This window comes from Mastacembelus armatus, chromosome 21 (genome assembly GCF_900324485.2).
Source record: "Mastacembelus armatus chromosome 21, fMasArm1.2, whole genome shotgun sequence".
Lineage (NCBI taxonomy): Eukaryota > Metazoa > Chordata > Actinopteri > Synbranchiformes > Mastacembelidae > Mastacembelus > Mastacembelus armatus.
Genome location: NC_046653.1, coordinates 4,184,061 through 4,199,283, shown reverse-complemented (window position 1 = coordinate 4,199,283; position 15,223 = coordinate 4,184,061). Strand labels below are relative to the sequence as shown.

General features: G+C 38.1%; 1 protein-coding gene across 1 annotated transcript in view; it reads left to right on the top strand.

The window, feature by feature from the left end:
- gpr39 (G protein-coupled receptor 39) overlaps positions 1–15,020 on the top strand; it is a 31,577-nt gene extending 16,557 nt beyond the window's left edge. The window contains exon 2 of the mRNA XM_026294565.1: positions 13,065–15,020. Coding sequence (XP_026150350.1) covers positions 13,065–13,528 — 464 coding nt within the window. The 3' untranslated portion in view covers positions 13,529–15,020. The remainder of the gene's footprint in view (positions 1–13,064) is intronic.
- Positions 15,021–15,223: the final 203 nt, after the last annotated feature.

Genomic DNA, 15,223 nt, shown 5'->3' with positions numbered 1-15,223 from the left:
ATAAGCCCAATGAAAGTGTAAGCACCAGTCCCAGTGAGTTTAGGAACATGGGGAATAAACCAGGCAAATGAGAAGTCTTGTCTGACTCTCTTACAGGTCCTGCTAAAATAATGACAGATAAATGGGGTAAATGTGTGGCTGTGGAATATTGTTACAAGAAAGAGAAGCAGAAGTGAAAAAGAAAAGGGAGGCAAAGAAGGAAAGAATAAATTGGCACTTTTTTCCAAAAAGTGGGAGAGGGAGGCAGAAGTAAAAAGAAAAAATCTGCTGCAGGATTAATGGTAAAATTAGAAAAGTCTGATGTTGAGGAAGATAAGAAGGATAAATAGAAATGTAGGGCAAGAAATAGGAACCTGCCTGCTCCATATGCTGTCTCTACGCCCATGGCTGTTCCACCAGCAGCACAGCCTCTTAGGCCCAGGTGGCTGCATCAGCAAGTACCCAGGGAGTTCAGAAGAAGAAGAAGAAGAAGAACATCTCACCAGCAGCTACATGTGATTACTGGCTGAGGAGCCAAACTAACAAAGGGGACATACACCAGATGCTGTGTGTCACAGGTTCTTCAAACTCTGATGGGCAAACATCAGACCTGCAACATGGTCAACCACGACAACAGTGGGATCACAACAACTCACCGCCACGATGGAAACACTGTATTGATGTACTACCAGCAGGGAACCACACAACCTCACAGAAGGGCCGGAAATACCATGACTAATAATGTAACATTTTGTTTTCTCTAATGGGTAATGTTTTACGATTGATAAGTGTGTTGACACTGTGTGTCAAAAGGGGAGAATGTGGGGGTTTTACACAGCTTGGAAGAGGTGGTCAAAGAGTCACTTAAAGAATGCATGTTTTTAGTATTTTAGGGTTTTAGAGGCCTGTAAATAACTGCCAACAATTTGTTTTAGTGTTGGTAAAGGCCTGAGGATAGAGGACACTTGAACAAACGTGTGGGGGCCAATATGAGTCCACCCCTTTTTGCCAAGCTATATAAACCTGAATTCTGCAGAGAAAAGGCAGAGAATTCTGTAGGTCTTCTCTCTGTGCACACGTCATTAAACCTGAGATGATTCGTCACACTTGTGTTTGATTCTGAGAATTAGCAACTCTCAAACTTAAAGAAATTTCCACGAAAAAAGTCAAGTTGAAAAGGTGAAGGATATCAGTCTGTTTCTTTTCCTTTATCCTTCTGTATACTTGTAATACCCCATAAAGGATGGCTCCATTCCCATTGTTGTAGGCTGTAAAAAGGCCCCGTGAAGCAACACTGCTCTGGAACAATGAACAAGTAAAAGCAGACTCTAAAGGCAGCTGCAGCTGCCAAGTTGTTTCTTTTCACAGTGGATTGATGAGAAGAAAGGGAAGACTGAGGCATTGTGCTCGGCTGGCTCTGTGTTACTCTGCTTACCCAACAAATGAAGCATTGTTATGATGCCTCAATTTAATCAGGGTAAAACCAACATCTGCTTCAGTGTGTGATACTCTCCAGCATTAGTGTGATTGATGCAGCCTTGTGTGTGATGATGTGGTGATTGGGGATGTGGTATTATAAGCACACTGGTGCAGCACTTACATTTGGATTCATAGAAAACGATCAAATGAGTAAAGTGTTATTCAGAGCTGAAGTACTTCCCGCAAGTTCTGATCTTAAGGCTGGTATTGAGAACACTTTCCTGGTATCTTGGATCTGTGTCGGTCTTGTGCCTGTGTTGTATTTGGACTCTGTGTTTTTCCAAATTGTAAACACATAATCTGATTAAAATGCCACAATATTCTATATAAATTGATCAAACACAAAATGTATTAGGATCAAAACAAGCCTTGATGAATGTTCTACAATTCCTTTAAAGTACTAATTCCAAATTAAACAAACATGTCTTATACTGTGATTGAACAGAACATAAGATGCACTTTAGGTACAGCACAATTGCATGTAACATCAGAGAAAAGACTCTGACTGTGCAAACTGAGGTGAAGGTGCATCTGTGTGAGTTGAAAATATTTTCCGTGAAAAATTCATGTTTGTCCTGGGATTTATGAATCTATTTCATAACTGTAAAAGACAAGAGCGAAAAGAGACAGGAAAGACCTGGTGTTCCTGGTGAGCTTGATGTTAGTCATAGGCTGAGTTGGATACACATGTACATGCAGTCTGGTTCCTGGCTGTGTGTACAAAATCATATGGGTAAACTATGCTGGAGAATTCATGACCAACAAGGTTATCTCCATATCACTGAAAGTTATTGTAAGTCTCTGCATACTGCTGCTCCATAGGGTGGCACCAGGATTTTACAGGGCAGGCTAGACCCTAGCTGTTCAGCATACATAGTTCAAAAACAGTGTGTTAACATTAGCATGAAATCAGTGGCATAAAACTAAAAGAATATGATATCTGACCTCCCTTTTGACTTCGAGAGCCCTTCCATTTATGTGAACCTGAATTGCAGGTCTTCTATCCTCTTCACAACTAATTACCACTCAATTCCTGTATTTGTTCAGCTCTCATGCTGGAGCCAATGTTTATGCACAGCAGATGTTGTAGACCAATTCTCCAAGCAGAAAATATGAATAGCCTACATCATTTGCTACATAAAAAAGGATTTATTCTGAAATTATGAAACTACCAGCTGTTTTACAAGAATTTAACTGGCTTAACAAAATAAAAAAATGGCTGGACAAAATATTCCACCTTGGATAAACCTGTTAATGTTGGAAAGAGTTGTTTAACCTGCATGCTTTAGAATTTGGATGGAAAAAACAAGAAACTGATCTAATAAACACATGGACATGCTGGAGTTACAACTATAAAAAGTGCTACTAATTTAATTACAATTCTGAAAATGTAGTCTGATAAAATACTAATTAATCAGAAAGTAATAATAATAATAATAATAATAATAATAATAATACTGTAAGGGCATTTTCTCATCTCATTTATCTGACAACTTAAAGAATAACTTCTCAACCTTTGAAAATCTTGTTTATGCTATACTCCAGTGGTTTACACTTTGTTGTGCTGATGTAGAAATGTAGAAATGTAGTAAATGATGTGCACTGGGATTAGATCACAGCTCTGCTCCTGTGTGCATAATCAATATCGTCCTGTCCAGGATTCCAAGAGAGCAAACAAGAATCTCCAGAGCAGGATAAACCAACAACAGGCACCCATGACTCCATGAGAAAATCTCTTTCAAATTAATTCAGTCAATTAATTGAAGCTTCCTGGATTTCAGCCCAACATTACTAACAGTCATTTTTTAATGCATTTGCTGTGGGAGGTCACTCTTTGTGCCTGATAGACTCTTAAATGACTGTTGATATTTCCAGTCTGAGAGGCTTTTGTGGCTTTTCAAAGATTTATTTAATGTTGTGCATTTGCTAGGCAGTGGAAAGAAACAATTTTCTATTTGCAGTCACTCTTCATGGTATCATTGAAGCAGCTATATATCAGTTGAATGTTTGCTTTGAAGGACAATACAGTTTATGCCAAAGATTTTTAAGAACTATCAGATAACCTGACTATTTGAAATTAAGGATCTTTTCTGAGATTTATGTCTACCTAGCACTGTTTGAGTTGGCCTGCTTGTTAAATCCATCCATCTGGCAACCCAAAAACTCATTAGTATGTAATTGTTATGCCAAAATCCCAAACTACAAAAAGCTCCTTTATGCTCTGTGTGGCTGTAATTCATGGTGGTTCTGTCTACTCTTCTGACAGTGAGTGTGGGTTCAAGGGATATTTGTACTCAATGTCCCAGGCTTTGATAATGTTTGGCTTCATTAGAGGTTGCTTATTATCCACAGGACAGACTTTTCATACAACTTCATCTAATGTCTGAGGAGAAAATCTAACCAGATCAATAACACTGCTGCTAGATTATTTACTCATCTCAGTGTTCTACATGACATTGATTTTCTCTTTCATTTTCTTTTCCCTCACTAGTACAGAGGTGGTTTGTATTCATGTGTGGCTACACATTTATTCACTCGCTCTGATACTATGTAATTAAACACACACACAGAGTTTATTACACAAGCCATGAAAGTGGCAACGTGAAGTAAAAACGAATCAAGCAAATCAAAAGTAGGACTGAACTGATAATAATAAATAAATAATAACACTAGTTAAATAATTGAGTGTACATGTTTCTTCATTTTTGAGTCACTTGGTACATACAGAAAACTTTTTATTCCTTTCATGCCAATCAGATTATAAAAAAAATTAAAACTTCATTTTACTCTCTTGTTTTATCTCTCACTTGCTCATTTATCTTTAACTTCCTTTGTATTTTTTTTTGTTCTGGCCATTCCCATTATCCTCATATTTCCAATTTTCATAATGAGCATATGATAATGAGATGTTCATGCCCATGCATATGCCAGGGCTTAGGGTGGGGGAATGGGCTTATGTGTGGGTGTGTGCTTGAGCAACACAGGTAGGTATTTAGCCTAAAGGTAGCAACAATAAACAACAAATAGACACTGCAGGTTGGTGGGGCCAGTAACTGCACTCTCTCTCCCCTAGTTTGTGCTCTCTCTCTCTCTCTGTTCTCTCTCTGTCAAGCACGGATTTAACGTCTTTATATTTGAGGGCAATCTCAAAATAAAAACCTATGGACGTGACGTGCGCTCCATCGCTGTGGTTTTACCCGGAAGTAGATTTACAATGAAATTATTTGCGAGATCTCAATCTTTTTTTTATGTTTTATTATTAATGCCTAAAAAAATAAAAAAAATCTCGCAAACTTTTTGCGGGGTCTCGCAAAAGGTCATCTTTTTTTATTTTTTCCAACCATCTATTTTTTTCTCTCCCATGTCCCTTCCGGGGCTCCGTAACTGAGTCATCCAGATAGTAATGAGTTACAGTAATCTAGCCTTGAGGTAACAAAAAGCAAGTCGGGTGGAACCTCAGCAGGGACTTCGTCGGCGCACTGAGGCCCGGACAGCTGAAGAGGAACCTCAGGACTGATGCAGCCATCGACACCCTGAGGTCATGGGAGCTGGAGAGGAACCTCAGTGGGGACACTCTTGTCCAATACCAAGCCTAGGAGCTGTGAAGGGGTTGCTTTGTGCCAGAATGGCCTTCTTTTCTGGATCCTAGACCTCCTCTCCGCAAGCTGTACCCGACTAACCATATCTTGATGTTTAAGAGCTCACTTTGCCTGCTGGGTTGCAACAGCTGACCACTTCCTTCCAGTGGTCAAGGTAGGAGTTGTTTGAGGGACTTTTGGGTCACGGACTCTGTCAGAGCCATTTCAAGCCTTATTTAGAACAGTTGAACTAAATGGTGAGACTGGACACAGGTAGCTCCAACAGTCCTTTCCCATACAGTGCTGAGTTGGTAATGCACCTGGGGAGGCCACTTTTTGGCAAAAGGACTAACCAGTTGCTCCAGCTTTTCAACCTTGGCGAGTGGGATGTCATAAACCGTCAATGGCTAGCTCAAGAGCGGGAGAAGCCCAAATTGCAGGCACCAGAGCTTCAATCTGCTGGACATTAAGGTCTTGTTGATTGTCTTTATGATAAAACAGCTATTTTTAGAACAAAATTTAGATTTTGTTTGGTTAGGACTGATGTTCAGTGTGTTTGATCAGTGGTTTAGCCATATGTTTTAAGCTAAGTAACCACAACTTCATTCTATTTTGCAAGCTGCACTAATGTAACTCACAGTATTATTTATTGATGTTTTGTTGTATTTCTAAACTTGTCTGATATGTCTTGTCACTATCGGCCTCCATAGTTTATCATTTCTATTAGCTAATAAACTATACACTGCACTGACAATTTCAAATAACATTTTTCATTCAGTGATGTAAATATGTATTTTGGTGGGTTATACAGTAAATCCCACTCTGATGCAGAACGTAAACAGCCACTAAAGAGTGGAATCAGTTTCAAAACATGCAGCAAACAAGTGAAGCTCATTCTTTAACCTTCCAGTCATGAAAATCTGAATAATTTCATTCCACAGTCATCTTCTCCTTCATTAGCACTTTTCATTTTGGTGGTTTTATAGATTTGACGTATGTTTTAAATCAATATACAATCAGGACGGTCATACAGCCCTTGCAATTCAGTCTGCAGTCAGGCGGTACAGTTCTGGAGGGAATATATCACTTCTCTTGATTATTCAGTGTGAATCTGTGGAGGCGTTTCCAATTATGGAAATGAAGATCATCAATGATGTGGCGATGCCCCCTATTTGAAAAGTTCCTCACTGAGTTATGAAAGAAATTGAGTGTTTTCAAAAGCCCCACTAAGCATTTATGCATTTTAAGAGCTGCAGCTGCAAGTTTTAAAAGTGATCATTTCAAAGTCTTCTGTTACTGAATATCCATTTGATTTACTTAGTGTAATAATCAGGTTTGGATCCAGACTCTTCAGTGGAAGATTTGCTTATTTATTTTGGATCACTGGGGTGTCTTAGTCGTCAGTGTCAGATCAGAGAGCTGCTTTAAATTCACACATTTTAACTTATCTTTTTTAACTTCAACTTTTTGACAAATTCAAAGTTCAAAACAAAATATCCTATACCCTACTAGCGTAGGATAAAATAGCTAACTATTTACACACTATGGTCCAAACCATGACAACATGATGCTTCAGCAGTCTCAGCATGGGCATGTGAAGGGCAGTGGGCATTTCAATACTAATGTATATAATAATCAAAAACTGGTACTCATTTCATGAACATTATAGGCTGAAGGAATGGATATGAGTATTGCTTTGACAAACAAAAGGTTATGTTTTTATTTCCAACATCCATGGCTGTAGGTGACAATCTGTTTTCTCTTCTCTGCATATGTTAATCATGTTTACTTGAAATAATGGCTCAACCTATCCTGTTCTCCCCTACTGTGTACTGCACCAAGGAACTGAGAAGCTCAATCAAACACACTAATTGCAGCAAAGGCAGACAAATAGACATTATTCCAATAATCTTGTTGAATTGCTTTCTAATTAGCAGACAGTTATATTTTGACCATGGCATCTACACATCATAACGTGTGTGTGTTTGGGACATCACTGCTAGCTTAGACTGCATTGTGCTGAGGTAGGTCCCTTTAGTATATCAACACGTAATAATAGAAATAATAACAATAGTCATCATCATCATCAATAACAAAAACATGTGACTACTTTGCACATACACAAAAATGGAGTGATCACATGCACTTTGACAACTGCCTGCACTTCTCTTTGCAGGCACGTTACTGAACTGTGCTGACTCAATGGCAATTTTCCACTAGAACACCCATGAACTGTGATCAGCGAGCTGATATCACAGGTATAAGCAAACTAAAAAAATTCATCATAAAGACAGATGATACTGCCATTTCATACACAATCTGATGCCCTGATCTGACTACAATCCCAGTAATAAAGACAGGTAACCAGCATCAAACTGCATTGTCTGTCTAAGTGACATTTTTAGTGGCCTATTAAAATTGTGAACTTTTTAAGTTTTAAAACAGCACAGATAACTATGGGGTTTTATTGAAATTGCATTAGTAGACTGTGACATATTGATAATACCTGCTGCATATTACATTATTATTATTATTAGAATTATTTAAATTAGAGCTGAACCAATTAATCAATCTAGCAATTAGCAGAAAAGTCAAGAAAACACACAAAATGAAAAAATAGCTGTTAGAAGACTCCATCTTGTGGTCAGGGAAATTTAAATTAATTTTACAAGTAAACTAATGGGAGTAAGGAGTGAATGCTGGTGCATCTTGCTGTCGCTGCTCTTTTTTGTTTTTTTACACGTTATTCTCCATGTTAATCTCCACTTCTTATGCATTTTAAATTAATTTTTTAATGAGCTATTCTGTCTGAATTGTTCATTTTTTCTGACATTCGTGTCTGTCTGAAACCACTAATATACCTGCTTGGCTCCGGGCAATCTGGCTTGTTGCTGCTAACTGCTGCTCTGGGGCCTGTTTACCACCACACCGGTCGCCATTGTGGGTCAGTAAGCTGTGTTTATGTGGATTGCTTTGTTTTCCATACAACACTGTTTTGACAGTACATGGCAGATGAACTTCTCCAACTGTGATGCTACCCCTTTGAGCCACCACTGTACTTCTACCCAGACATTATTCATCCTCTTCATCCTCTTCAGCGTAAATATGTCCACTGTGTATTCAGACAGAAATTTATTGCAGATGACACTAAGCCAATCCAAAACCTCTGATCCTCCTTCCATCGCCTCCTGAAAAGAACAGGATGTGACATGTACCTAACCAGTATTGCTACTACCAAATGGCGCAAAACTATCAAAACTTTGGCTAATTTAACATCCATTCATTGATCAACAAGGGTCCTCTAATATATGATCTACTGAACGATCACAAATTTGACATTTTTATGTTTGACATGGCATTAACGTAATGACTTTCACTAAAATCAATGTATTCCTCCTGCATATGTTTACATCTACAATTTTTGTGGAAGATGATACTGTTGTCTGTCATTGCCCCTGTGCAAGCCTCTTTTCAGTTCACTGCCCTAAATCAATGGGGCAACTATTTTAGTTAACAACCTGAAGAACTTTTGTCCAATTTCAAGTGTAGCATTTCGTGATAAAATTCTTGAGGAAACAATTCATGTTCAGGTTCATGTTCACATAACTAATAATCTGTATGAAAAGTTTCAGTCTGGTTTTCTGTCTGGTCACAGTACAGAGACAGCCTTGGGTCACCAGTGACCTTTTGATGGCTGCTGACTCTCAGCTTCTGGCTATATTTGCTTGCCCCTCCCTCCCCCCGATTTACAGTAAATAGTAAATGCAGCTTTTGATAATATCTTACATTACATCCTTCTAGATAGACAAATTTTTTAGATCGTCAATCTAAAAATTTTAGATTCTTTCTTCTTTTCATGTCACTAATGGAGTTCCGCAAGTGTCTATGCTGGGGCCTCTTTAATTTATAACTTATTTCATACCTGTTAGATATATCTTTTGGGAATTTGGGATTCTATTTCATTCAGTCATTATCTATACCTGCTTATTCCTATATAGGTTTAATCTGCTGGAGTCTATCCAAGCTTTCTTGTACCCCTGAAAGGCAGGGGTAGACCCTGGACAGGTCACTAGTCCATCACAGGGCCACAGTGAGACGAACAACCTCACACACTCACACTCACTCCTATGGGCAATTTAGAGTCACCAATCAACCTGACATACATGTTTTTGGACTGTGGGAGGAAACCAGAGTACCTGGAGAAAACCCACACAAGCACAGGGAGAACATGCAAACTCCACACAGAAAGGCCCCTGCAACATGGAGAACCCATATACAACATGCCGCCCACAGTACAATCAAATAATCTAATAATCTAAAAAATCCTGGTGTACTGTCAATGTCAGTAGGAAGTATTCAACATTGGAGGGTGGTTATTAAACGTGACAGTTTTACAGTTAGCGTTAACTTTATTTTAATGTCCACAAGAAAGTTTGCAATTTCTGACCCAGGCAGACTGTGAAAATCTTATTTGCAATGCACCATCTTTCTTCGCAGCCAAGTCCATCTCTAGCAATCAGCAAAAATGAGCTACAAGCTGTGTGGAGCTGCAGAGTTGGGTACTAATTTTAAGTAGCTGCACCAGTAAGAGCAAAGCAGTATTACATTATGGAGTAATTTGCTTTACTTTAAATATTGAAAATACCACAGGTTTAAAAAAGAATGCAAAACCATCAGCCTTTAATGATTGCACCTCTCTCTTGTGAACTCATGAGTCATCCTCCCACATGGTAAATAGGACATCATGTTTGAAATCAAACTGCTTTCAATTACAACAACCCCATTTGTCCAATCAGTGATATTTTTCCAGGTTTCATCAGTGCTGCTTGAAGTGTGAGGACACAGCTTCAGCCAAAATTTGCTTTTTGGTAACATTTGGTTATTTTACTGCAACATGTTTTTGCTTGTGAATCTACCTGTCCTGTCTTTATCAACACCTGTTTTCATATTTTTATACAACAGTCAATAACAATTTCATTTTTATTTGTCATTACTATAGGCTTCCACTCTAGCTGTATATGTCCTTGAAAAACCATAAAAACATATGAAGCATTTAATGAAAAGCACCATGCATCTTGACATTAAACAGCCTATTACACTCCATTTCACCATCTAGAAAAAGCCTGACATCCTGGTGCTTCGCAGGAGGTTTTCAACCTCAGATTTTGTTAGATTTTAACAACTCAGAGTTAGAATGCTAAATAACACCCCAAGAGTTACTTCCTGTTGGGCCATAGATTTAAATAATGCTACAGTTGTCATTTAATTACAGAAAATGCTTATTGAGCCATAAACCTGTGATTGGCCTGACTGACCAGTAAGTGTTTGGGTTTTTGAAAACGTCAGAAGGAGAATACATATATGGACTCTTTGACAAGCAGAGACTCATTAAATTACCACTGTGCCTTTAATTATCTACCAAAAAATGAAAAAATGGCAACAATATTGATTAAAATAGTTGTAGACAAAGTGATAGGGACAGCTGTCAATGTAAAGCAATTCAATTCAACAACATCTTTCAAAATGATCATACAGTTGAGTCAGCACCTCTCTAAAATGAAAATGGAACATGATCACTTTCATGAAGGAGGATTTATTGCTGTTGTATTAAAAAACATTAGTTTTACTTAGGTGCACCTAATAAACTTCTAGCTGAATGAATTTGCTCTAGATTCAACTGATTTTGATTCATATACTTTATAATGTAGCCTATCAGATCATCCCATAAAACAATCCTCTATATTCCTCTTTATTTCCAGTAGGTGACATTTTCAATTACTGAATGCCAATATCATATCTAGTGATTGCATTTCTGGGGGATCATATTATTTTCAAATAATAAATATAATAAAAATCCTGCAAAAATTCAAAATAGCTGTTCAATAATTAGTAATTAGTTGACTGACACAGAAAGGCCAAGGTCTATTTTTAGCAGAGCAGAGATAATTGTGCATGTTTGAGTTGAGGGAAATGGGGCTGATCTTTCCAGCTAACAGGCTCTTTTGGACTTGCCTCTGGCCCTTCACTGAAGCTGTTTGCACATTTTGGAACCTATCATGTGGCTAACAATAAGTTGGGTTTAGCCTGCAAATGTCTGTTAATCTCCTACTGGCTCCACTATTTTTCTTTGAGGAAAGCTTTTTATTGACAAAATAAACTATCTAGTGTTTATACCTCTCCAGTGTTTGTTGTAGTTTGAGCCAGTAAAACAGAATCAGTTCTGTCCAAAAAGCGTAAAAACAAATTTCATAAAATTACACTTCAACTTTTTAAACCCTTTTACCTGAAAATTCAGAGAACATACTCTTGGTGTTGTCAGTGGTAACTATGGCCCTGGATAGTGTCTCTTACAAGCTCAGACTTAAACTGCAGTGATCAATGCTTGCTGACAGGAGCACTTGGACCAAATCCTAATGCAGGTGTTTAGTGCATATATATATATATATATATATATATTTGTCAAAAAATCATTTCACATTATTTATTTTTTTTCTTTCCTGATCAGTATTCCCCCAGTCATCTTGGAGTATTATAAATAAATTCATCAGCAGGAAGCTATGTCCCAAGCCAAATAATTTTGTGATTTGTGAAAGTCTGTTTTTTTTCACAGTGGAGTTCCCATTAAAACACTGCAGGGAAACGGATAAACACCAGATTAGAGACAGAGAATGCATTAGTCCTTCCAAAGACTAAGTACATGACTCAGATGTGACAGATTCGCTATATTAGTGGGCTGGTGGAGTTAGACTGTGTCCTGGAGGTCAGTGCACTGGCTTTCACTTTGGTGAATCAGTAAGAAATGCTTACCTGAAGGTGTTCTGTGCAGACTCTGTGGTTGATCTTTGGGTCATTTTGGAGCATTTGCAGTACAGTTGGAAATAGGATTAGATTGGGAGAAATGACATATCAGCAGGTATGACTAGCCTAATTTCAGTCATTACTATTTCCTGTTTCCTACCTTCTAAATGGAAAGAGTGATGGTGTAACCTGACATTGTTCTGACAGTTTGTTGATAGAGGAAAACTGTTTGTAGGAAACTAATGTCAAACCTCCAACAAATGAGTTTCATTGTACAGGAATTCACACTGTACTGCTTATTCAAGATTAAATAAAATTAATCTGATGACCAATGTCAAGAAATAATTAAGGATGAGACTGGGCAAAGAGCCAAACACACTGGCAGCCAACTGCTAGTTTCTGGTATCTATAGAGGATGTGACAAAAGCAGTACTGTACAGTTTTGCAGAGTGTGAAGTAGTATTTCCTATCAGCCTTCCTGCTGCAGTTCCCATCACACAAACTGAATCCCCACTCAGTGACAAGCACTAAACATATAATAGACAGGCTATATACCAAAAGTGCATCTATCAGCACCATCTGCCTGTTCAATCTGTATATTTTCAAGAGTTAATGTGCAGCATAACTGCAGCTCAATAAAATCTTCTTAATGTTTGTATTATTTCCTTAAAGGAATAATTCAACATTTTCGAAAATGCATTTGTTCACTTTCATTGTGAGAATTAGAGAAAAAAGTTCATGCCATTTTCCTATAGTTAAAAATAAAGCTAGAGCCAGAAAATGGTAAGCTAAGCTTATCATAAAGACTGGAAGCAGTGGGAAACATTGGGGCACTGTCCAAAGGTAACTAAACATACTTTTTGTTTAATCCACACAAAAATGACAAGTTGTTTTACGGTGAGCCTGACTCTGGTCTTCAGTAAGGTCTTTGTTTTTTGGTAGCCTCTCTTTGACTTTAAGAAGTCTCTGCACCTGGATTGGAAATAGCCTGGCACATATCACCACACATAACAGCTTGTGTGTGTATGGCTAAACAAAGAGATATAAGGTGTTTCCTCCTCCATCCAATCTTTATTCTAACCTAAGCAAACAGGCTGCAGTCTAATATTTACCAGACATGACAGAGATATTCATCTTGTCAGCAAGAAAATGTGGATTTCCACAAATATCAAACTGTTACTTTCACTTTATATTTTATGCTTCTGATTTTTCTCTCTTACTTTTTCTAAGGGCTCATCATAGGATCCTTGATGGTGTGCTGGCTTCCAAGCCAGATTCGTCGTCTTATGATGGCTGCCCAGCCCAAGTCCCGCTGGACTACTTCTTACTTCCGGAGCTACGTCACACTCCACCCTATTGCTGACACCTTCTTCTACCTCAGTTCTGTCCTCAACCCATTCCTATACAACCTGTCCTCCAGGCAGTTCAGGAAGGTCTTTGTGCAGGTGCTGCGGTGCCACCTCACCATCGAACACATCAACAAGCGCACGCTACAGAGCTCCCAAGCTGCTCACTCTCGCCAGCCTCTGTTAAGGTCATTGCGTCGAAGCAGGGCAAACCGCACCTTTCCACACTCTGAAAATCAAAGAGACTCAGGTGTGGCTTCAGGTACTCAGACGTCCATCTGCCTGACTGAAGAGCCGGACTCAATTCTTAAAACAAAGACAGATGAACCATCAGAGACTGAAATATAATGTGCTGTACAATTTAATGCAATGTAGTAAACTGCTAAAACAAAAAGTTAGGAATTTCATTGACAGATCACATTCAGCTAGCAGCTGGACACAACAGAAAGTTTGATGAGACCTCTTAACAGGACATATAACTTAAGGAATGTCAATTGCTATCAGGACAGAAAATCAGTCACAGTGTTTACAAAACCTTAAATATTCAACTAAGCATGAAGACTGAAGTTGAGGAGATGGAGTTTCTGACCACTAATTGTGCTTTGGAACACTGTTTGCAATGTTTGCATATATATTCAAGTTTTAAATTGAATTTGATATAGATTGAATTATGTCATCTTGTTTTTAAGGAGTTCAGAAAACACACCCACAAGAACAGTGAGTTCTCATAGAACATCTTCTGCTTTAAAGTAATACAAAGTCAGTTATATGCACTTACTGGTGACACACACATTGGTAACACATTATTGTTGACTGAAGAGGTCAGAATTGAAAATGCATGGTGCATACAACCCCCAGAACATCTAGCCACCAAAAATACGTTAAAATACTGTGTATTACTTAATACATCCATGTCCCCAGTGTCATGCTCTTTTGATAGTTAATTGTGAAGCCCCAAAGCCCCAAGGAACATAATGCATCAGAAGCGATGGCAGACTGTACTGCATCTGTCAACATATTCAAAAATTGGTCTTACAAATATTTTAAAGTAGGAGGAGGAAACACATTCAGTGTGATTGTTAGGCCGCAAGGATTCACACAGTGCTTTTTTCCCTAAGAAATACTGAACGTAAACATGAACTTTATTTATAACTAAACTACTTTACAAGGTTCAGGACACTTCCAGTGAAAAGGAAAAGCTTTGTATCAAATGCTCAAACCAGCAGGAAAGACAGTTTTTCATGTGTTCATTAGCCACTGCAAAAGCAACAGAATATTTTAAGTTAAGGAACTATAGTATCTTTTTCCAGCTTTCGCACACCACATAACCTCTTGTCATAATATACAGTATAACATAGGCATGTTGATGTTTTACTATACAACGTATCCCATGTCCGTATGTAACTAGCATAATCAATAGGATAATTACAACTACTTTCAGAGCCATAAAGTATCTTACTGAAGTAACAAATTGGCAAAAGTCACAAAAGGTTGGCACAGTCCTTCCTCATGGACATACTGCCCCGGAACCTAACACTTGTTTACTGCACGTTTACTGCACTACTCTTGCAAACCTCTAATTTCATTCATTAGTGGAGCAAAGAATATGTGGTAAGCAGTCAGAAAATGGGTTGTGTGTTTCTACATGCTCTCAGTTTTATGCAGCTAAAATCTGCAGCTAAAATCTGGAATAGTCTTCCTGATGATGTTAGACAAGCCTCATCTCTGGCAATGTTTTGCATGTCTGCATGAGAATTTTTAGCATATGACAACTGAAAGTGTTTTATCTAAAGTCTTTTATCTGCACTCATTCTCCTTTAATTTTAGTTCATTTTCTACTATTTGCTGGTTCTTATTTTGATTTTTGCGTATGTACTTTTAACTTGTCTTTTATTTCTGTAAAGCACTTTGAATGACTCTGTGTATGAATTGTGCTATATAAATTAACTTGCCTGACTTGCCTCATAGCTCTATGTACACTATTAGTCAGCAGGCTGCAATGACTGTTACAGAGCTAGTGGTGGAAAGCCTCAGAATATTGCT